Source organism: Vombatus ursinus, unplaced genomic scaffold (genome assembly GCF_900497805.2).
Source record: "Vombatus ursinus unplaced genomic scaffold, bare-nosed wombat genome assembly UNPS02014812.1, whole genome shotgun sequence".
Classification (NCBI taxonomy): domain Eukaryota; kingdom Metazoa; phylum Chordata; class Mammalia; order Diprotodontia; family Vombatidae; genus Vombatus; species Vombatus ursinus.
The window spans coordinates 12185212-12210580 of NW_020954590.1; the positions used below are offsets into that span (position 1 = coordinate 12185212).

General features: G+C 38.8%; 1 protein-coding gene across 3 annotated transcripts in view; it reads left to right on the forward strand.

Moving 5' to 3' along the window:
- The window catches only part of LOC114054201 (tripartite motif-containing protein 55-like), a 77591-nt gene that overhangs the window by 30146 nt on the left and 22076 nt on the right, over positions 1-25369 (forward strand). For 2 of the 3 annotated variants that reach the window (XM_027877366.1, XM_027877364.1), the window contains 5 exons: positions 7740-7973; positions 8361-8383; positions 8486-8610; positions 12378-12580; positions 15576-15869. In XM_027877366.1, the coding sequence (XP_027733167.1) occupies positions 7740-7973; positions 8361-8383; positions 8486-8610; positions 12378-12580; positions 15576-15869 (879 nt within the window). Of the gene's footprint in view, positions 1-7739; positions 7974-8360; positions 8384-8485; positions 8635-9016; positions 9037-12377; positions 12581-15575; positions 15870-25369 lie in introns of all 3 variants that reach the window. The other variant, XM_027877365.1, reaches the window with a different exon arrangement.

The following is a 25369-nucleotide window of genomic DNA, read 5'->3' on the forward strand; positions in this document are numbered from 1 at the left end:
TTTAAGAAGTCCAATTATTAGGATACTTAGTTCATATTACATAAGTTTATAGAATTAGAGCTGGAATGTACCTTAGAAGTCATCTAAGCTGATGAACTCAGAGTGCAGATTGAAGCATATTTGCTTCCTCCCTCCCCCTCCCTCTCTCCCCCCTCTCCCCCTCCTCCTTCCTCCCTCTTCTCCCTCCTCCCTCCCCCCTCTTCCCCTTCCTCTCCCTTCTCCTCCTCTTCCTCCTCCTCCTCCTCCTTCTTCCTTTCTCTCTCTCTGTCTCTCTCTCTCTGGCTAATGCAGAAATTTGTTTTTTCATGGCTAGACAAATTTGTAATGGGTTTGTTTGTCTAGACTTCTGAATGGGTGGAGGAGGACGGGAGGGACAGAGCAAATTCAGAACTGAAAATTAAATGAAATTGAATTTTTAAGAAAAAAGTCATTTAAACTAACCCTTTCATTTAAACATTAAAAATATTTTCAATTTATTATTTAAACATTCTTTTCTTTCTAAAATTTTTAGTTCCAAATTCTTTCTTCCCTCCCCCCATGCACTGAGAGGGCACACAATTGTACATATAAAATCATGCAAAACATATTTCCATATTAGTTGTATTTTTAAAAAAGCAAGAAAAATAAAGTGAGAAAATTATACATCAATTTGCACTCAGAGTTCATCAGTTCTCTCTCTGGAGGGGGATAAGCATTTTTTGATCATGAGTCCTTTGGAATTGTCTTAGATCATTGTATTGATCAGAGTAGCCAAATCTTGCACAGTTGATCATCATTACAACATTGCTGTTACTTCTAACAATAATCTCCAGGTTCTTACCACTTCACTTTGCATCAATTCCTATAGGTCTTGCCATGTTTTTCTGAAATCAACCCTCTTGTCATTTCCCACAGCACAACAGTTCTCCATCACAATCATACACCACAACTTGTTCAGCCATTCCCCATTTGATGACCATCCCCTTGATTTTCAATTCTTTCCCACCACACAAAGAGCTACAAATGTTTTTGTACATATAGGTCCTTTTCCTTTTTCTTTGATCTCTTTGGGATACAGGCCTAGTAATGGTATTGCTGGGTCAAAGGGTACGCACAGTTTTATAGCCCTTTGGGCCTAGTTCAAATTGTTCTCCAGAATGGTTGGACCAGTCCACTACAACAAGAGTTTATTAGTATACCTGTTTTCCCCTCATTCCTTCCAGCATTTGTCATTTCTGATAAGTATAAGGTGGTACCTCAGAGCTGTTTTAATTTGCTTTTTTCTAATCAATAGTGGTTTAATGCATTTTATATGACTACGCATAACTTTAATTTCTTCTGAAAACTGCTTGTTCCCCCACATTTTTTAAAGATCGGGGAACTATGGCCCAGAGAGTTTAAGTTATTTGCAAAAAAACATGTTTGAAGCCTCTGGCACAAAATCCAATGTGCCTTCCACTGTACTTCCCTGCATGTAGTGCTTTGAGGTTTACAAAAAGCTCTGTTTTCTCACAATAAACCTAAGAGAAGGGTAGATGCCGAAGTACAGCTCCTGAAACATTGGCTTCTGAGAAAACGTTCTGATCAGAGATTCGATTTTCTACTTTTCCTGCAGATGTCTTGGCTTTGTAGAGACACAATCAGCCCATAGCTCCCTGCTTCACTCTATATAGCAAAAGGTCTCCCTGCCCTTCAGATGATTAATTTTGGGAAATGCTTCATAACTTTGATCACTCAACAGGCAGCATTATGTGTTCATTTCTGATGGGAGCTTTGCAGGCAACTTTCCTTTAGCTCTTCTAGGACACTGGAAGCCAGCAGGCAATACTGCCCTGGCTGTACTGTATAAAGGTCGGGTTGGGATCTGAGACTTTCCAGCTGAATCAGCCTGGAGGTCAACCAAGGGCAACAGTGATGGACAGTTTTCCTCTCTCACTCTTGCCGTGTCAGACAAAATTTAAAAAGACAGTTCCATAGACCAAAGAAAGATATAGGAAATAATAAAAGAGAAAATTAATAGGCAGGAAAATAATCTTGTGGTCTCACTTAACAATTTTAAACTGCAACATATATCCTGCCAAAGGAATTTGTGTGTGTGTGTGTGTGTGTGTGTGTGTGTGTGTGTGTGTGTGTGTACCCACATATAAAATTCCTGGACGTGAGTTCAAAGAAACCTAACTTTTTACTCAAATGAGAAAGTTTGTTAAGAGCAAAAAGAATTTTTTTTTTGACCAGGAGGTTGTTGCAGAGCAAAGATAAAGTTGGCTGCTATCATGAGTTTGCAGACAGCAAGATGCCTTTGAAGCATGCTAACTGTATACATTTCCATAATGAAAAAGCCTACATTCCTTTCTGATTATATTTTTAGGTTACTATAAAATCAACACCGGCAGCATTTTAGGTGACATTTATAAAGGCACTTTGTTGTACTAAATGGCAAACCAATCACTACTGATAACTTTTTCTCTTCCCCTGACTAATTTCCCTTTTGGTAGCACATACCTGATGAACACTGTTCTCCAGAGAAGAAATGAACAAACTAGGGAAGGAGTCAGTTCTAAATTCACTGACTTTCACATAACTTGGTTGAACCTCTGTCTTCAAATGAAAAGTTAAAAGGACACTTCCATTTAAACTTATCCCATATTGTACCCACCTCCACAGGGAATATGCAAACCTTTCCTTTGTGTGATGTCTGAGTGATATCTCATACTGGAAATTAATATTCAGTTTACCTCCCAACTTAAGCTGGCTTCTAAGAATTTAGTGGAACTAACTGACTTGGAAACTCAGATAAAGAAGCATCATTTCCTTATTTTAGAAACAAGTTTGCTTCATCTTATTCTGACTTGCATATATATATACTGAAGTTATACGATATCTGTTTAGCAAAACAAAAAACAAGAGCAAAAAATAAACAAGAAACAAAGACACGGTAGGAAGGGTGGTTATAGGTCCTTTGATATGGAGAAATCAGGACCTATCATAGTCCATTCCTGTCCTCTAAAAGATAATGACATCATTTCAAGTCATCCTGAAAAGAAGTAAGATGACACTTCTAGCCACATTCCACCATACTTTAAGCACACAGAGAGATTTTCTTTTTTTAAAATAGAGGATTGGTTCATTAGTAGTTATCCAAACAACAGCAATGAAATCTCCCAATATTTTAGTTAGTCAACTAGCATGTTTTAAAGTGCCTACTATGTGCCAGTCAGTGTGCTAAGTGTTAGGGATACAAAGAGAGGCTATATTAGAAATAATTAATGGAGGGAAGGCTTTAGAATTACGAGGGACAAAGAAGAGTTTCCTGTAGAAAGTGAGATTTTTTCTGGGACTTGAGGGAAGCCAGGGAAACCAGGAGACAGAGATGAGGAGGGGGAGCATTCTAGGCAGGGGAGACAACCAGTGAAAAGGAGGATCTATGTATGTGGGGGTGAGTAAGGTGTAAGAAGACTAAGAATGGTCTTCTTACCAGTAAAGTAACAGGAGGCCAGATTCTGAAGAGCTTTGAATGTCAATGAGAGGATTTTATATTTGGTACTGGAGACAATAGGGAGCCATTGAATGAAAAAGGTTACATAGTCAGATTTGCACTTTAGGAAGATCATTTTGACAATTGAGTGGAAGATGAATTGAAGTGGGGGACAGCCTTGAGACAGGGAAACCAACCAGCAGGTTATTGCAGTAGTCCAGGAGTAAGATGATGAAGGCCTACACCAGGGTGATAGCAGTATCAGAGGAGTGAAGGGGCATATATGAGAGATGTTACAGAGGTAGAAACTAGAGGACTTGGTAAATGATTGCAGATGGTGGAGCAGTAAGAGAACGTGAGGAATTGAGGAGGATGCTTAAGTTTAAAACTCAGGTGAGTGAGAGGATGGTTTTACCCTCAACAAATCTCACCTTCTACAGGAAACTCTTCTTTGTCCCTCTTAATTCTAAAATAGAGAAGTTAGGAAGAAGGGAGGGTTTGGGGAAGAATGATAATGAGTACAGTTTTGGTCACACTGAGTTTAAGATGTCTGGGACATCTGGTTTGAGATATCTAGTGGGCAGTTGGAGATAAGAAACTAAAGGTGAAGAGAAAGGTTAGGGCTGGACAAATGGATCTTAAAATTATTGCTATAGAGATGATAGTTGAATTCAAGGAAGCTGATGAGATCACCAATGAGATCAATGAAATAGTATAGAGAACAGAAGAAAGCCCAGGAATGAATTTTGGGGGATATGCACTATTAGTAAAGGAGATTGAGGAGGTGTCAGACAGGTGGGAGAACCAGGAGTTTTAGTGTTTTAATAACACTAGAGAGAAGAGAGTTTGAAGAAAAGGGTGTGTCAAAGGCTGTAGAGAGGTTAAGAAGGATGAGGACTGAGGAAAGAGATCACCGATAACTTTGGGAAGAGGAGTTGTAGTTGAATGATGAAATCTGAAGCCAGACTATAAAAAATTAAGAAGACAGTAAAAGAAAAGGAAGTGGAGGCATCAATTTTAGACAGCCTTCTCAATGAGTTTAGTCACAAAAAGGAGGAGAAATAGCTAGTGGAGAGATGAATAGATCAGTGAAGATTTCTTGAGAATGGTGGAGACATGGGTGTGGTTTTTATAGGCAAGCAGTGTAGTACGGAAGCAACCAGTATACTGCGACAGAAGATAAGTGAGGAAGTGAGGATGAGTCTAATAGAGGACACGAGATGGAATGGGGTCACTTATGTATGTAGAAGGATTTGCTCCGGCAAGAAAAAGAGCTACCTCTTCATGTTATATAGGGAAGAAGGAGGAGATAATGGCGGAATGATACTTTTTATCTCAGACAAATTTTACAGCATGTAATTTGATAAAAGATGAAAAACTATATCTGTAAACTACCAAAGGTCATCTCCAAAAACCTGAATATTCTCAAATACAGGGAAAGTCAATTATTTTTAGGAAGAATTTCTCCAAAAGCCCTTTTAGGTATCACAGAAATAGATAGCACTTTATCTTCCCAATAAGTTCAAGGGTGAAGCAAGGATGCCCATTATCACCATTTTTATTCAATATTGTACTAGAACTGCTAGCTTTGGCAATAAGAGAAGAAAAGGAAATTGAAGGAATTAGAACAGGCAGCAAGGAAACAAAACTATCACCCTTTACAGATGATATGAGGGCATCCTTAAAGAATCCTAGAGAATCAACTAAAAAACTAGTTGAAATAATTAACAACTTCAGCAAAGTTGCAGGATGTAAAATAAGCCCACACAAATCATCAGCGTTTCTATATATTACCAACAAAGTCCAGCAGGAAGAGATAGAAAGAGAAATTCTTTTAAAAAATAACTGTAGACAATATAAAATACTTAGGAGTATCTGCCCCAATGCAAACCCAGGAATTATATGAACACAATTACAAAATAATTTTCACACTAATAAAGTTACAACTGAACAACTGGAAAAATATTAATTGCTCATGGGTAGATAGAACCAATGTAATAAAAATGACAATTCTACCTAAATCAATTTACTTATTCAGTATCATAACAATCAAACTACTAAAATCATTTTAAAGAGCTAGAAAAAATAATAACAAAATTCATCTGGAAGAACAAAAGATAAAGAATATCAAGGGAATCAATGAAAAACAAATGTGAAGGAAGATGGCCTAGCGGTATCAAATCTCAAACTGTATTATAAAGTGGTAATCATTTAAAAACTCTAGTAGAGGCTAAGAAATAGAGTGGTGGATCAGTGGAATTGATTAGGTACACAGTACATAGTAGTAAATGACTGTAAGTAATCTATGTTTGACAAACCCAAAGATCCAAGATTTGGGGGTAACAACTCAACCTTTAACAAAAATTGCTGGGAAAACTGGAAAGCATTTTGGCAGAAACAAGGTATAGACCAACATCTCACACTGTCTTCCAAGATAAGGTCAAAATGGGTACATGATATAGACATAAAGGATGATATCATAAGCAAATTGGCGGAGCCTGGAAATTTTTGTCCATAAGATCTATGGATAAGGGAAGAATTTATGACCAAACTGGGACATAAAATGAATAATTTTGATTATATTAAATTAAGATTTTTCACAAACAAAATCAATGCAGCCAAGATTAGAAAGAAAGCAGGAAACTGGGGGGGGGGATTTTTTGATACCAGGTGTCTCTGATAAAGGCCTTATTTCTCAAACACATAAAGAACTGAGTCAAATTTATAAGAATACAAGTCATTTCCCAAATTGACAAATGGTCAAAGCATATAAACAGGCAGTTTTCAGAAGAAGAAATCAACGCTATCTATAGTCATGTGAAAAAAAATGCTCTAAATCACTATTAATTAGACAAATGCTAATTAAAACAACTCTGAGGTACCACCTCACACCTATTAAATTGGCTAATATGATAGAAAAGGCAAATGACAGATGTTGGAAAGGATGTGGAAGAACTAAGACACTAATGTACTGTTGGTGGATTGTGAACTGTTCTAATCATTCTGGAAAGCAATTTGGAACTAAGCCCAAAGGGTTATAAAACTGTGCCTAGCTTTTGATCCAGCAATATCACTACTAGGTCTATATTCCAAAGAGATCAAACAAAAAGGGAAAGGATCTATATGCCCAAAAGTCTTTATAGCAGCTTATTTTGTGGTGGCAAAGAATTGGAAATTGAGGGGATGCCTATCAATTGAGGAATGGCTGAACAAGTTATGGTATCTGATTGTGATGGAATAATATTGTGCTGTAAAAGAATGATGAGCAGCATGGTTTCAGAAAAAACCAAGAAGACTTATATGAACTGATTTAAATGAAGTGTGCAGAACCAGGAGAACACTGTACACTGTAACAGCAATATTGTATGATGATCAACTGTGAATGACTCAGCTGTTCTAAGCAATGCAACGATCTAAGACTATTCTGAAGCACTTATGATGAAAAATGCTATCTACCTCCAGAGAAAGAACTGATGGAATCTGAATGCAGATTGAAACCTTTTTTTAAACTTTCTATCTTTTTTATTCCTTTTTTTTGGTTTTGTGTTTTGTTTCACAACATGGCTAATATGAAAATTTGTTTTGCATGACTTCACTGTATAATTGATATATTGCTTGCCTTCTTAGTGGGGAGGGAGGGGCAGGAGAAAGAGAATTTGGAACTCAAAATTTTAAAAAACAAATGTTAAAAATGTTTTTACATGTAATTGAGAAAAAACCAGACTGGGTGCCATTATTACAAATTGGAGGGAGGAAGGCTCATGGCAGCAAGATTCTCCATGCTAGGATCATTGAATATGCTAGCTGTGGCCAGAAAAACTGGAGGTCCCTGGAAAGGTAAAGACTGCCTGCCCAGACGGAGAAAAGCTTCCAAGTCCACCTGTATCCTTAACTCTTTCCCTATGATGTGAATTCATTCCCTGGGCCAGAGTTCCTCCAGAGGTTCTGGGTCAGCTTCAAATGACTAGGCCTGCTGGGTGTGAATCCAGCAGTAAGTTTTGAAAGACATAGTTGTCTTTGTACTAATTTTCCTGATTAAAGGAAGACTAAACTGCATTTTTCCTAAAGGACTTGTGTTCAAGTCAACTCCTATGTATGTGACTTCAGGGATTTAGGAAAGTGGTAGGCTTATAACCATTTGGGGGATGTTTTATTATTATGCATTATTTTTCTGTAATTTTGCACTATCTGCTTATCAGTTCTTTGCTGAATAAAACAACTAGATAGTATCTAAAAAAAAGATGCGCATTAAAACCTTTCTAATCTGAACCAACTCAACTCACAGGAATGTTGCAGAAGACAGAAACAGGAGCTGTGTGAAAAATTTGATTATCTCTATGGCATCCTGGAGGAAAGAAAGAATGAGATGACACAAATCATTACAAGGAGCCAAGAGGAGAAACTGGAGCATGTCCGGGCACTGATTAAAAAGTATGCAGATCATCTGGAGACAGTATCCAAGTTGGTTGAGTCAGGAATTCAATTCATGGATGAGCCAGAAATGGCAGTCTTCTTACAGGTATGGTCCAATGTGGTCAAACAATCTAAAGATGTTTACCAGGCGGACAGGTTGGATACAAAAGGCTGTTTGTTTTGGTCAGAGGGTAGGAAAACATCTCTCCCTCATAGCATATTTGTTATATTTATGTCCATCTTATTATATTGAACAATTTGAGCAAATGAAAATATTCTTTCCTTCTGTGCTTAGCTCTTAATCTGATTATGTTACTCAGTAAAGTATCTTTAAAAGGTCATAATGTTTAAATGCAAAAAAAAGATTGTGATTTAAATTTTATTGGATGCATTACACTTTGATATTCTAAGATGTGGAGAGAATTAGAGATCTGAATGCGAAGTATCTTTGACAAAAAGAAAGAATTAAAGCCACCTTTTCTTGCTTTCACAGAATGCCAAAACGCTGTTACAAAAGTAAGTAACTTTTTCATTTGATGAAGAGTTTAGGTTTTCTATTTTTATTCAAGACCATCTAACTAAACAGTGATTGCAACTGCCACATTGTCTTGGTTTCAGAATTTCTGAAGCATCCAAGGCATTTCAGATGGAGAAAATAGAACACGGCTATGAAAACATGGACCATTTTACAGTCAACCTCAATCGAGAAGAAAAGATAATAAGAGAAATTGACTTTTACAAAGGTATATCACCCACCAAAAATGGCTGTCTTAAACTGCAGGTGTGTGCAAGCTGCTGGAGGTTGGGGTGTCAAGGGTCACACTCCAGTGTTGCTGCCAAAATAGAACCTGACAACTTTGTAGGAACCATAATTGAAAATGAAACTTTGTTTCACAGCAGAATCATGCATCTTGTTGACAAGGGTTATTCTGGCTTTGGCTATCAGAGGGTCTCTCACACCACGATATACTTTGTTGACAGTTAAGTGCCTCTGATGACTATAGCAACCTTAGTTTAAACATCACTCATGATCACGTAAAATGCCACTCGGTGCTAGTTTGAAGACCAGTCAGAAAAGGGAAGACATCTGGGTGGGAAATTGTATAGTGTTTGTTTAAGTAAATACTGACAGTTCACAAATCAGAGTAGCAGGTGGTGTGGGGAGGGAGGTGAGGGAGACTGGGTAAGCTGTAGTGAGGAGAAGCCGGTGCTAAGGTCTAGAGACAAAGTGGACCAGTCCTAAAACATACCACCCGTTTTCAATAACAACGCTAAGAGGCTAGGTCCTCCAGTAATAAAATGAAGCAGGCATGGTACATAATCTATTCCGATATGTTTAGGGAAGAGGAGGTCATATGATCATAGATAGAAATTTGGAAGGACTTCATAGGCCAGTCTCTTTAGTTTACAGATGAGGAAAACCTGAGACCACACAGGTAGTAACCATCAGGTCGTCTGACTCTGGGGCCGGTCATCTTTCCATTGTACCAAGATAGGTAATACATTCCATTCTTTAATGGTCACTATTTATGATCACTACACTTTTCTTTTTACAACTAAATCTCAAAATAATCTCGCTTTTCATCCAATTTCTTGATTTCTTTAGCCGTTAAGAAAAGAGATGATATTTTCTATTGGAACTACTTGGTTTAACTGGATGTTGGGGGTACCTCAGGGAATTAAGAAATGAATGAAGTTCAGCACCATGCTTGGGGCCAGTGGGCTAGTTTAGAGATGTGTTGGTAGAGACTGCAAATGTTTATGTGGGAGAGGAGGGGAAGGAAAAAAGAAAAGAAAGGTACTCATTGCTATGTTGAGTGGTTATGTTTGCCCTGTCCACACATAATCAAAGTTATAGGGCCCAGCATTCAGTGTAGACAGGAATTTTTCTAGCTACCATACTGAGCCTTGTAAAATATCAGAGGGAGGTAGAGGGAAATATCTTCCTACTTAGAGGTGTGCTGGTAAATGTTTAACAACCAACTTTTTGAAAATGCATAACACAATTTTAAGTTAAACCTGCATTATTAACTTTTTCTCCATCATTTTCTTAAGTCTAGAAAATCAAGAAGATAATAAATCAAGCCCTGATTTGTAGTATTTACTTATTGCCAAGGTTTAAATGCTCACACTGAAAATTTAACAGTTGATTCTCCCAAGCCATTGAGCTGGTTCCAGTACCCTTGCTTCTACTTTGTGGCTAGGAGAGTTGTCTTATTTATATTCTTTTCAATAGTGTTATTGGACCAGGCCTGCAATTTTATTTGTGTACAGAGCTCCCAAATAAGAAAACTCCCTTTATCAGTGCAGTCAGATCTGCTTTGTCTTAGAGAGGGACCTGGGAGCGTTGAGAGGCTAAACCAGTATATGTCAGAGGTGAGCCTTGAACCCAGGCCTTTCTGACTCTAAGGACTGCTCTGTATATACTAACACATGCCATCTCACTGGTTTGTTATTCTGTATTTAATTGGTTTGTTATACTGTCTTTAATTCAGAGGTGTCTTGGTATATTTTTACAAGTATGTACAATCTCTTTGCAGGTGGTGCAGTGGATAGAGTGCCAGGCCTGTAGTCAAAAAGACCTGAGTTCAAATCCAGCCTTAGATACTTACTAGATGTGGGACCCTGGACAAGTCACTTAATCCCATCGGCCTTTGTTTCCTCAAATGAGTTGGAGATGGAAATGGCAAACCATTCCAGTATCTGCCAAGAAAACCCCAAAAGGGGTCATAAAAAATCAGACACTTCTGAACAACAAAAGCCTGCTTACTCCACAGAAATAAAGTGAAAATGATAGCCAACTCCATTTGTTCCAGACTTTTCCTGGGTATAAGTTGAAAAGACAAGCACAACCCCTGAATGTGACAAATGTCTGAATCTTGTAGAGTCCCCATGAAGAGAGCAGGGAGCACTGGGGTCAGATGATGTCGATCTGGACACCAGGGTATCTCCTCACGGATTGTAAGCAGAAGAAAACTTGAAAGGGAAGGGAGCCTAAAGGCCTACCTACTCATTGGGACAAGTAGCTAGGCTCTATTCAGGCATTTTCCAGATCAGATTTGTCCCAGTTTAGCTCAGTGTTAAAAATTTGAATTTACAAACAGATAAACTAAGGGGCAGTTATCCATGTTACTAAAATATTCTTACTTTTAAACAGTAGCTCCTCTGGTATATTATCCTGCTTAGACATCATTCGATTCTTTACTAAGAGTATTAGAAAGGTGGGTCAGAGAGGAACTCAGCAGCTGTAAGGCGCTCTATACCTACACAAATACATGTGAACATTGACAGATGGGACCTGTTCAAATACAGAAAGAAAAAAAGAACAAAAACCTGGATTAGAGTCTTAAAAAGATGAAGTTATATTTAAAAAAACTTATCAAATTGTAAAACTGTCTTTGAAAACAAGTTAACTTCTAGTTAGCTCTTAGAGTTGACCATAAGATAAAGATTCAAAAACATATTTTAATAGAGTGGAAAAACCAATGGGAAGGGCAGCATTGCATATTGGAAATGAGGGCTGGATCTGAAGTCACAGGTCCTAGGTTTGAATTCCACACCTGCCTGTGTGACCCTGGACAAATAACAACTTTCCTGGGCCTTTTCAGTTTCTTCATCAGTAATAGCTAACAGTAACATAGTGCTGTAAGGTTTACAGAACACTCTGCATGTGTTATCTATTTCATCCTCACAGTAACTTTGGGAAGTTATTATCGGTACTATAATCATTCTCATTTTACAAATGGGGAAATTGAAGCACAGAGAGGTTAAGTGACTTTCCTGGAGTCATACAGCTAGTATCTGAGGTAGGATTTAAAATCAAGTTTTCCTGATTCCAAGTCCTATATTTTATCCACCGTACCACCTAATGAGAGGTTTAGATTAGGTGACTATGAGGTTCCTTCTATACATGTATACACCTATACCTATACCTAAATATAGGAGGTACCTTCTACCTTTAGCCTATGAACTAAATATTTAAAGCTTGCTGTTGGTAAACCCAGCATAATTTATTATTATTATTACTATTATTAGTTTAGTAATAATAAAAACAAGTAAACTCCATTGTTTTAAAATTACTAAATCTAATTTTTCTTGGCACTTGGATTAGATAGGTCCCAACTGCTAATTTGTTTTCCATATTTACTATAAAAATAGCAATACAATAAGTACTGTACAAATAATAACCAGCATTTATATGGTGCTTTAAAGTTTGCAAACCACCTTATATATGTTATCTCATTTGATCCTCACAATAACTCTGTGAAGTAGACGCTATTATTATCCTTATTTTGCTGATGGGGAAACTGAGGCTTAAAGAAGGTTGATTGACTTGCTCAGGGTCACATAGTCAGTAAGTGTCTGAGACAGACTCCCAAGCCTAAAGCGCTGTCCACTGTGTGCTCTGACCATCCACTGTACCACCTATTTTGCCTGTAGCTTATCTGGTAATGATTTTCATGAAGATGGCACTTTTAATGATTAAAAAGTAGCATTCTTTCCATATCAGAGGAGGAGGAAGAGGAGGAAGTGGCCGAAGAAGCATTGGAAGATGTCTGTACAGAGTCATCAGGGGAAGAAGAAAATCCTGGGATGGTATCCCAACTCTCTCCACCAGATGCTGAGCACCAGTCTGTACCTGAGGCACTTCCTGTTGCATCTGAAGAACTACCACCTACCCCACCAGCCGCTGCGGGGGATCTTGAAACTCAGGTAAGCTTATCCCAGGGTTCTCCTCGCCCCTGGGGCAGATGAGGATGGATCATTGTTCAGCAGTCTGAGCAATTTATTCTGACTCAAAGCAAAATTTGTGTCAAACATTCCTACACAATCTACGGAAGAAAAGATTTCAGGATGGTTATATCGTCAGGGAAGGAAGCTCTCAGGGTGAATTGTGAAGGGATTTTTGGTTGTCATTTGATTAACAGAATTTCTTCCTCTCTATAAGCTCAGTATTTCCACAAGGAATTTCCTCAAATCCACTTAGTTCATCTTCTGAGTCAGTAATCATTTTGCCTATAAGCTGTAATTTGCAGGCACTTGAAAATGTAAAAAATCACTGAAGACTGGTACCAGGAGGTTCATGTCCATATTATGTTCATTAGTGAAAACATAGAAATTCACTTTATAGGCAAGACAGGAATTAAGAGAATTAATATTATTTGAGAACTTCAGTTTTTAATTTAGCCAGCAAAAAAAGAAACCATATAGGCCATACAAGTTCATTTCTCTCTGACTGACCCTGAAATATAATCTGATCTCATGTCCTTTTTCAGTCATGCAACAAATGAAACCTGGTTTCCTCTGTACCTATTTGTCTTGTCAGCTGGATTGTTTAAGCGTTTCCTTAGGAAGGGCAGCCACCGCTGTGGCTGATCAACTATCTTCTATGTGTTTCTGGGATGTCATAATCTAGATTTCACGCTCAGTAGGTTCCCAGTAGTGTACTGCTGATTTCATGATGCTTTCAATGAATGAGATCCCTACCTGTTAAATTGATGGACATTGTGCAAACATCGATGGAGGAGGCTCCTTTGGCCCTCTGCCTGCCTGTCATAGATGACTGAAATTATTTGTGTCAACCAAAGTTTCAAAGTAACATGGAGATAAGAGTTGTTAAAAAATTATCCCAGCTGGGCATGTTGTCATCCACCTGTAATTCTTGCTTCAGGGGAGTCTGAGGCTGGTGGATTGTTTGAGGTCGGGAGTTCTGAGGTGCAGTAGGACTGAAGTTGACTGGATATCTGCGCTAAGTCCAATATGATGAGCCCTTAGGAGTGGGGGGCCACCAGGCTGCCTTAGGAGGGCTGACCCAGCACAGGTTAGAAAAGGAGCAGGTCAGAACTCCTAGAATGATCAGTAGTGGGGTTGGGCCTGAGTGTCTGCTATTCACCAGCATAGGTGATAGAGACTTAGTCTTTATGAAACAAAACAAAAAAAGAATTAACCGAAGACTACTTTGGCAACTTAAAGCAAGGTGCCGTTTTTTAAATAACTTACAGCTCTAAAGAGGAAGCATTTCAGACGTAGATGCAGAGTCTTAGTGCTATGAACAAGTTCCTCCCCAAGTCAGAACAAGTCTAAACTTTTTTTTTTGGCTAGGCAATGGGGTTAAGTGACTTGCCCAGGGTCACACAGCTAGTAAGTTTCAAGTGTCTGAAGTCGAATTTGAACTCAGGTCCTTCTAACTCCAGGGCCGGTGCTCTTTCCACTGAGCCACCTAGCTGCCCCCAAGACTAAACTTATTATAATTTTTGAGAATACAAAAAAAAATTATAGTAAAGGAGACAAAGTTAGGAGATTAATGAAGGTTTACAAGGTTGAGAGATAAGTGAAGACCTACAAAATAAAAGCAGTATTTTGTTTTGAAATTCATAGCAAAAATTTTACACATTAACGTATACTTAATTACAATTAATTTGCGTGGGTGCCTTTCATTGTTCTGCCTAGAAGCAGTGAGGTTTCCAATGGAAAAGACAATTTTCTCATACTCTTTCTGGGCTGTAACATCAGCCTACCCATAGCCCTTTGTAGTAATGCCAAGCTTTCTAGAAGCTTAAGCCAAGTCAATGAGCATTTATTAAGTGCTTATTATGTGCCAGGCACCGGGCTAAATGCCAGAAATACAAAACACAGTCCCTGCCCTCAAGGAGCTCCCAGTCTAATGGAGGAGACAACATGCCATCAGCTGTGCACATACAAGATAACTTGGTCATCTTCATCTGAGCCAGCAAGGCAAGGGGAGAACTGAGTCCCCAGTTAAGGTGCCATGTAGTGGCAGTAGGTCTCTCCTATTACAGCTTTCATAGGTCAGCAGGTGTCACCCAGGCCTGGGAACATGGCCAGGACTCCATCCCCGATGGAAAAAAGCACACTGCCCCATACACACCACCTAGACTGGGCTAAGCTTGAGACAGTCCCCCTTTGCATGTTGTCCTTGTCTCCACCCTCAAGAGGAGAGGCCCTTAGCTCTAACAAGCATAACTAGATAAAACACAAAACTAGATAATAACCACAAGGTGATTGACTAAATCTTTTGTCCGTAGGAAACCAGACTGGAAAACTGTGTTCATAATTCTCTGAAAGTTCGTTATGCCCATAGAAAAGTAGGTGTCTACTGGAATTGTATTTCTTCTTTTTATTAATACATCCAATTCTCAGTTTTGGAGGGGAAGGATTGCAAGCATTTTTGAAATCCATGGAAAAACACACACACACACACACACACACACACACAAAACAAAAACAAACCCTCATTTTAGCTGACAGCTTTAACCTTCTCTCACAGTGCTTGGCACAGAGTACAAGCTTAATAAATGCTTTTTCTCAATTCATTCATTCATTTTCATTGAACAAAAGGAGCACCACTGATTCTAGGTTTCATGTCTTCTCCCTGCTCCTAACTACCATCCAGTAGATTTTGTTTAGAGGAAATTGAATAAGAAGTAGACAGGTGGTGAGAGAGAAGAGGAGAAAGGAGGGGTTCAGTTAATTAGCCCTGGAATAATTGAAAGTTCAGACTCCAAGGCATGTGAGTATAGGCAAGAATTCTTACAGGTTTTCTGGGTGACAAAGGGGCATGAATAAGGAAGATCTGAAACAAATTTATCAAATCAGCACACAATGAGAATCTGCTGGCTAGAAACAGGATAATAATTAAAGCCCACTGCTTTTTTTTTTTTTTTTACTTTCACTTTGTCCACTTAAGGGGGAGGTGGTGCCAAGTGGTGCTCAGCAGACTCCACAGTCTGAAACTCAAGTACTGTCAACAGCATCGGATACCCTGGATCCCTTGTTTTATCCTAGTTGGTATAAAGCCCCCAAACGGCAAGGCGCCAACCCAACTTCCACCCAAGTGAGTGAAGGTTCGGGTCAAGTAGGGCCTTCAGTTTCTGTGGATGCCAGTGGCCAGAAGGCAGAAGAGGCAGAAACCACCACAGCATCCAATGAGAGGGAAGCACTGAGTGGTAAGGAAGCTAGTACCACTGCAGCCACTTCTCAGGTCAGTGTCCATCCCCATTGTGTCCAAATGCTTTTATTCATCTATCACTCGAACTCCCAACAGAACATGATAGGACAAGCAAAAGGTTTCCAAAATGGAGCAACGGCAACAAATAAAATCAATTACAAAGTTGCAATTTAAAAGTATTTTTCATTTTGACCTGGCCACCTTATAACTGGCTTCCCAGTGGGGGATGTATAAAGAATCAGGCCCACTGGTAGGCAGGCCTGCAGTGAAGAGTTACTTTGTCTGCAGTGATTGGTTGGTTTTCCAAGTTGCCCATGTGGAATGGCCACTTGTCCTTGCATGGCCTTTGCCGTGTCCTCCCAGAGCTTTTTAAGCTTAACCACTGGCTTTTGTGTCATTCACAGCAAGGTCCAAGAAAGCATGATTAATTGGAATTTAATTCTGCCCTGGAAATAACTCCTCTGATTCATGACTTTTGGTAGTGTTTCAGCTATGCTAGACAAAGATAGCTTCAGCTTAATTATACCTGTGCTTTCCTGGCCATGGATTCCTGGTAGGGGCTGAAAATGAGGTTCCGTTATGTACTTTGCCCCTGTTTCTTAAAGAGATACTCCATGCTCCCAAACCATTATATTTGAAATTTTCATTTTGATATAATGAGTGTTTGAAACCCATGTCGTAGGTTGGGTGTTCGCATGGGTATGTTTCACAGAAGAGACCTACTCATCTTCTTCTGTGGTAAGAATGCTGATGGAGATTTGACACTCGTAGGCATTCTTGCACTGGTGTGTGGGTTTGGGTGTTGCACGAATAAAGGAAGGGTTTGACAAAGAAATGTTATCTCAGCCATGCTTTTGGGCTGTGAAAAAACAGATCGAATCTTTTCCAAATGGCAAGAATTGTTTTAACTGTGACCTTTGAGGCATATTCCAGGCTGGGTGAGGTAAGCTACTACAGTTTCAAGAGGAGAATGATTGTTGAAAAATGTAAAATACTAATGTCAAAAACCAAAAAAAAAATTTAGGAGAAAAATAGTTAGTCAATGTTTGCTATGTGTATTCTTTTTTTGTTTTTTGTTTGGAAAAATTTCTATGGAGATTGTATATAAAGCAGTGAGAACAAGCTCTTACTCATTTTAGTAAATGCAAAGAGCATGATAACATAGTAAAAGAAAGTTGGGTGAGAAGGAGTTGTTTTTTGAAAAGAACAGAAGAATTCATAATATTTAATACATAGTATTTAATAAATTCTTATTAATTACAGGCAAAAAGTTGGTTCTGAATAAAAAATGAAAGTACAACTTCTAGATTAGGTGTTCTTAACATTGGGTCTGTGAACTTGCTTAAAAAAATTTAAAAAAATATTTTGACAACTATATTTCAATGTCACTCATTTCCTTTGTAATTTCATGTAATTTATTTTATCCACTTAAAAACATTATTCTGCCTAGGCTTCATCAGACTGCCAAAGGGGGCTATGGTACAAAAAAAGTTAAAAACTCTTGCTCCAGACAATGTTGAAAACTATAGTTATTTCTGAGCCTAACAGTGAAGCATTCTTCTTATTTCCTCACAGGAGTTAGCACTCTGCCTATCACTTTTGGCTTTTGTTATCATACTTCACTGCATCTGGAGTCAGATTCATACTTGATTTTTACCTTGATGGGTAGGACATATTTTATTTATCATTGACTAACATTATCAGTATTTCTATCCATAATGTTCCCCTTCCGGATACTCATAGGTGTGTTTCACCCCATGCCTGGAACCTGAATTGTCTTAAGAGAATCATGCTGTCAGATCATATTTGCTGCCTAAATCTCCCTACTGCTCAAGCTCCTCCATCCCCCTCTTAAAGGAAAAATGCTCCATTATCTAATCTTGCATGGTGGAAACCTCCTTTCTCTCTGGGAAAGGAGGAGGTCTGACTCAGAACAATGACTCGATGGGTAATTATTCAGCAATCCAGTACAAGTTAACCTAACCAAATGATGGTTTTAGGAAGCCTCGCTCCACACAGAATAGCTTCATGAGGTATGACAGAATACTCACTGCTCTCAATACCAGCTTTAGTAATGATGATGACTCTTTTCTAAATTACAGTCTAGGTTTTCCCTTATTAAATTTTAAGGGTTTATTTCCCCTATCACACCATCTCCATGATGAGAAGGTTCTGCACAACAATGATACTGTAAGTTTGAACTGGAGTAGAGGGGCCTTCCTCCCATCCACATATCACCTGGATGTATCTGGGCCACTTGGCAAGAGTAAGCCTACCTCTGGAGAAGTGCCTCAACACTCATGATCATGGACAAAGGGTCAAAAAAGCAAAAAAAAAAAAGTAGAGAGGTTGTTGAATCAGTGACTATTTACCACCCAAAGGAAACCAAGAGAAAAACCAAGGAATCAAAAATGACTTTTAAACAATGTTTGCAAATTATTTTCTAGCTTTGATCCTTTTAACCAAGCCTTTTTTAAAAAATAAAATTCAGTTATAAAAGTTTGTTTTGGTGCTGGTATCTTTCTATTTTAACTTTTCTTTAAGATGATTGTTATCATATTAAATTTTAAAAATCTAAGCCTGACAGCCTTGTAAGTAACTGACCCTACTGAGCCCGCTTCTTAGCTCCATGGACCTATGTCTCCAAAGGGTTTCAGGGTCACTGGCAACATGCAGCACCAGCTATTTCTGGTTCGTTGACTTTTCCTTTGGTTGACATTTGGCTGATCTGGGAGCTCCCCATCACAGAATTCAATTTCTTTGATCTCATTAGTTTTCAGTTGTCTGCCTTCCAATGGCGGTGGCTGCTTGTCAGCCACCTTTCAGGCTTAGATCCATCAAACTGTGTGAGAGATTATGGGATGGTGGATATGGCTGCTCCTTCTCCTCTTAGAGAGTAAATGAAGTGGTCCATGGTCCTAAATCTTCTTGACTCTGTCCTTGTTAGCAACTCTTCAGGTCTGGGTTATAGTGACTTGTTTGATATCTCCTCTTAATGTTAATTATAACTAGCATTTGTGTAGCACTTTAAGGCTTACAAAGTGCTTTACAAATACCTCATCTGATCCTCACAACAACCCGAGGAGGTAGGTGTTATTTTTGACGCATTTTACAGAAGGGAAACTCAGGCAGACAGAGGTTAAGTGACTTGCCCAGAGTTACATAGCTGGTAAGTACCTGAAGCCAGATTTGAATTCAGGTCTTCCTGATTCCAAGTCTTGGGCTCTATCCATTGCACTCCCTCACTGCTTCCTTTTCTAACCATTCATCAAAAAGAAGAGAATGGGAATCTACATTGACTGTGAGATTAGTGGGGACTAATGAGGAGGAAGAAAGGATCACATCTATTACAGCAACAGCCTACTTATGGATCTGAATGATTGGCTAAGAGTTCAGCCTGTGTTCTGAGTGTCAAGGGAGTTGGCACCTCCATCATCTTTGCCAAATGTGTCTGAGGCTGCAGAGGGAATGTTAAGCTTTGTGGCTGTCCATCCATTTATCCCATTTCATATATGCTAAATTTCATGTCTGTTCATTGGAATTGGGGTAGGAAAACTGAAGGAGAGAGAAGACAGAGGAAAATGCACGTTCATTTTAGCTGAAAACCTAGTGCTGTTCATATTGTTCAGGAAAGAGCTTTTGTGGCAGAGTAGGGGGAGAGGGAGAGGAGAAGTTTAAGTGCTAATGATAAAGTGATTTGGAACAATTTTCTACTGGCCCAGATCCATGAAACCAAAATGAATCAATGTTAAACAGTTACTCAACCAGTATGGAAAATTCAGGCAGGCAACAATTTTTGGAGTATTGACCATCCGTCAGCTAGCTTAATGGTTCAGGCATCCCAGATTCAATGGGAGTTGTTTCCCCATCTGGCTCTTCAGATCCTGAAACCTCCATATTTGTTTCTGATCAGGACCTGATCAGCATCTAAGTACCTCAGAATTCAACACTAAACTATTCCTGTAATTTGAAGGCTGAAGGGAGACTGCCTAATTCAGTATATGTTGAATTAAATTGAACTTAAGAATTAAAGACAAAATTTGAATTAGATTGAACTTGAGAATTAAGGACAAAATTTCCATTTACCTCTTTAGTAGACCTGCCTGTTTCTCTTTCTTTGCCTCTTCTCTCTACTCCTTCTTTTTTGTCCAGTTAACATATTTCTTAACATGTTTTTAATATGTCAGATTTCTTTTGCCTTATCTTCCTTGTTTGGGTCCTCTCATGTAACTGAGTAATATCTCTCCCTTAGCTAAAAGCCTCAGCATCTTCTGGAAACTTACTCAGTGACTCATTTCAGCCTCAGTCTCTTGCCTGCCAACTTCTCAGACAATCAGAACTTTTCCCCCGAAGTAATTTCCTCATATTCATTCACTTGGTGAAATCCCATTATGGTTTTCCTACATTCAAATGCTGTCCTTTCAAATGTTGTTTCTGTATAAGAGCCTGCCTTCTCTGATTCCTTTGTGTAGAAAACCAGATAAAAAGATTGATTTGACTCTAGTGAGCTTGGAACTGATGAGGGGAAAAAAAAAAACAAACAAAACCTCTGGCTTCTTTACCATAAGTGAAATGTGTTTGTGTTTTACCAAAGATACATTAACATTTAGCCTCTGTTCCCCAGAAAAGAACCATCCCACAAGAAAGTTTAAAATCAGCTTTTAAAACTTAGGGCGTATTGGAATGAATAAATGTTATTGGCTACTTGTCTTCAGGACATACTGTGAAATTCATTGTTTTGATTTCTGAAGCTGCCTGATCTCAGTTTCCTCATGTGATGTAAAGGCTTAGACTAGTCTTAATAAAATAAATTAATAAAAGGATCTGTTCTGTGAAGTTTGGATTCCATCAAAGGGCCATACTTGAGGACCTAGAGGCCCACATGTGGCCTTAAGGCTACAAATTCCCCATCTCTGGACTCTCTCATCTCTCCTACAACAGTGTGGAAGGAGGGTAAAGGGTCTGTTACTTGATATCCATGTCTGATAATGGAGTATTTAACACATGAATCTTTAGAGACTTGACCTTGAAATTTCCACTCACCTAGATAGTATCAGTTGTTTGCTCTGCCAATTGAAAGAGGTTTGGGTGGAAATAACATTTGGTCAATTTTACATACTTATTGATTTAAAAAAATAAAGAAGCCTGAAATGTTACATCTTGTCCTAGAACAGGCTCAAGAGAGGTAGAGTCAGGAGCATGTTAGAGTTGGGAGAAGGAGGAAGGCATGAGATGTCAAAAGACTCTTGCTAAAATAGCCGAAAGAAACTCAACCAAGACCATGCAGGAAAGACTCATGTTTGCTGCCCTTGGAGAAGCAAAGTCTTTGAGGGCACATGTTCAAACTGGCTGTGTGACCTTGGGTAAATCACTTAACCCCTCAGTTCTCCAGGCAACTGTCTAAGACTGTTTTTTGCAGAGCAGGTGCTGAGTTGTACTGGTAGAGGGAATTCCTCATTGGGAGCTCCCTGATACCAAAGCAATCATAGGTTCAGTCCTTAACTCTATCCTAATGCCTCTAGTTTATTGAATCCCTAGGGGAAGTCCAGGCTTCTTAGAGGGCAGCCCTATAATTTTCCACTGTCATGTATCCTATTTTAAAAATACTACCAACTCATTTTTTTAAATGATCCTTCCACCTGCGTCTAAACCTCAAATTACACTGTTTTCTGCTTTTGTTTCTTTAACCCCCGGAGATGCCAATGGACAGTGCATGATGCCTAGAGGATATTTGGGCTTTTCCAATGTGATCTTAGATCAATGTGATCTAACATTTTTCCAAGGATGGAAAGAAGTAGAAATGGCCTTCTGCTCCCTGGAAACTACTTGTTGGCCTGACATTGGGGATCTTTGCTAGCCTTGCTTATTGGATCCTCATATGGGATCAAAGGATCATTGATTTCTTGAACTCTAAAGGAGTGTAGAGAGCGTGAGATCAAGAGCACTGGACCTGGCCTCTAGTCCTTATTCTGCCATTAACTTGCCATATGACCTTGGGAAGATTACCTAGCCTAGGGATGGGAAACCACTTGTGGCCTCAAGGCCTTAGGTTCCCCCACCCCTGATCCTAGCCTCTCTGGATTTCATTTTCCTCATCTGAAAAATGAAGGGGTTGTATTAGATCATAGAATTTTGGAGCTGAAAAGAACTTGGTGGATTCATCCCCCTCATTTTACAGATAAGAGAACTTCAGCCCTAAGAGGTAAGGTGACTTTTCAAAGGTCACACAATGGAATGGCAGCTGAGCTCTTAAGGAAGTAAAGCAAATATTTCAGTAGAGATTGTTTCCCATTCATGACAGCTGCTGGGTTAATCCAGCAGCTGTTCTGGCCAAATCCCCAGGGCTACGAGGTGGAGATGGCTTCCTCCCAGTGCAGCTATCACCAAGAAGTGAAGATGTGCCTTTCAAAGATTAGTTTTAGAAAGATAGCTGGACCCACCGAAAGCTCTGCAGTCAACTGTTTCTGTCAGTGGACAACTTGATCATCATCAGCAGAACAACAGGTGGCCAAGTTAACATATTTCACTGGAAATTAGATTCTGCAGAAACAAGAACAAAAGTCCCTCAATATTATAGGAACTCTTAGTTTTAGGAATTCTGTGTCCATATTATGTATCATTTATTTAGACCAAAAGTGGTTAAAAATAGAAGTGTATCCAAATTATACCTATAATAGTAAATGGATAATGTTTGTAGAAACAAAACAAAATAATGTCTCTGATTTTTGTCTGGTTATATTTTATTTTGGAAGATTTATGGATTAGACCCTGGTTAAAAAGTCCTAAGAGTAACAATGCTAATGCTACTTCCTCTGTGAAACAAGGAATACGTTTTGTCATCTTCGAGTATGTTTCTCATCTTAAGTTTCTTAACTAGACTTCTGTTTCCTAAACATTCACTAATTCCTTCATGCACATCTGTCTAGTCTTGGTATTTACAAAGCATCTAATGTCAATAGTATTCCTGCACATAGATATTTAGCCAAGGGCCATCTTTTAGGCTGATACAAGGCCAATTTGGAAAAAAATAAAATCCTCCCACCTTATCTCAGTTATGATTTCCATAATGGCCTTAATCTGAATTCTATTAAGGATATTATCAGAGCTTCCTCATCACCAGCTACAAAATAAACCTTTATTGTAGTAAGCATTCAATTAGTATTTATTGAATATTTATGTAATTAATGGATGAATGGAAGATTGGTGACTTTTCATTAGTATCTTAATGGAAGATTAGTGCCCATATCTTTTTTTTTTCTCTGTACCTACTCTTTGTATGGTTGTAGTGTTGAAAGAAAAATCCCATGAGGCTATCTCAGTCAATCAGCGGGCATTATGAAGCACTTACTATATGTCAGGTACTGGGCTAAGTGATAGGGACCCAAAGAAAGGCAAAAATATAGTTCCTACACTCAAGGAGTTCACATTATAATGGAGGGTGCAATGTTTTAAAAATTGCATACATAAGATATAGACAGTGTAAATGGAAGATAATCTCAGAGGAAAAGGGAAACCTTGAAAGAGTACAGAAAAGGCCTCTTACAGAAGGTGGGTGTTGAGTTGAGTTTTGAAGGAAGCCAGGAGGTAGAGGTGAGGAGGGAGAGCTATCCAGGTATGGGAGATAACCAGTGAAATGGCGTGGAGTGAAGAGAATAGCATGGCATCAAAGGCCAAAAATAACATGGAGGCCACTGTCAATCCAATAAAGTAGGGGCTCCCATCGGTTGACTCCTGGGTGTAGGGGAAGATATATTGATATTCTGTAAGGGTAAGTATCTTGAGGACAGACTTATTTTGTTTTTCTCTTCATATCCATATTAGATCATAAGAAAGAAGGAACATGTTGAGTTAATGTAAAGTGTTCTGAAGACCACTTAGGAAACCTTCATATTTCTTCTTCCCTTAGTACTCAAGACTCCCTGAAGTTGTAACATCAGTGGAGAGGAACCTAAGGGATGTGCTGTTTATACCTTCTGTCAATGTCACCCACGTGACCCTTAGCTAGAAATGCCTGTAAGTCAAAGGGAGCCCTTGTGGCAGTGACTGCAACCTGAAATTGACTACATAGGTCTTCCATATCAACTGACCCCATGAGGTCACATGATATAAGACAGCACTGAATTTGGAGTTAAGAGAATCTGGATTTAAATCCCAGCTTTGCTATTTACTAGTGATATGGCCTTGTGCAACTTGGTTAGCTTCTCTGGGTCTCATCATGGAATTGGACAAGATTGCCCCTATAGTATAGTTCCCTGTCAGATCTAAACCTATCGGGGATCCCCAGTTTGGGGGTTTGGTGTGGTTCAATTGTTTTATGAATAGATATCTCCAAGAATTCTATCAGTTTGATTTCTCGTATTATCTCTGTACCCCAATTCATCTTCATTTTGTACCTAATTTTTATTAGACTGATCTTGTCCCCTGTTTGGACAAGATCTTAATCTGAACAAGTTTCTATTAGCCCAGTCTGCTGATGAGACCAGCAACTTCCATCGCCTCATATCACAGACAAGGATGTGAGGTAGAGCAAGCAACTCTCCTATCCTAGGTTCAACTAGGTACCAGTTCTGTACAGAACAATTGCCACAGGTAGAACTTCTGTGTGAACCCAAAGGTCTGCAATTTATGTTTATTACTTCCAAATGGGAAGGAAGTATGTACTGACTGTTGACTCAAAGCTGGTGGGAAACTAAGTAGGCATTAACAATCTAAATGCTTAAGAAAATTATTCCATATGTCATCTTTGACATATATATCCTAAGTTGGCCAACCTCCGTTCTGCCAAATTTTACTTGGTGAATTTTTAATGGACTAACAGAGTTGTGTATTGTTAAAGAAAAAAAACCCAACAACTTTGCACATTGGTATTTTAATGTATCTATGATTTTATCTATGTGGGCATTTCCCACCCCACCCACTACCACCAATGTAGCTCTCAACATATCTGTGCCCTCTCAAACCTTTGTGATTCTTGTTCATATCTTCCCATAAATCTCTAAAGAGGACTGATCCAACATACCAGAGCCCTCCCTTTAAGTTTCTAGGGCTTTAGATATTTCATGAATACCAGTATAACATTGGTTGATTGTGCTTCTGTTATCCTTTGCTTCCTCCATATGACCAGTTCACTTCTTTTTCCGGTACAATATGTCCTTGAAGCTGTCTTTACCCCACTTTTTGTTCGCAAGTCCTTCTTGTTAATATGCTGTAGCATGCTTATATCTACCATGTGTCTTTCCATTATTCTTTAGGTCACTTGCCATTTGGATTCCTTTGAGAACTAATAGAAATTCTTGGAAAGCATCACTGGGGAGAATATTGGTGTTAAAAACATGGGTGCTTTCAGAAAAGCATCAGAAGTCTCGTGTGAATTGATACAGAGTGAAGTCAGCAGAACCAGGAAAACAATATACATAGTGACTGTAACAATGGAAATGGAAAGAACAAAAAAAAAAACTTGAATACTGTGTAATTATAATGATGAAGCTTGGTCATAGAGAAGAAATGAAAATTACACTGCCCTCTCTTCCTTG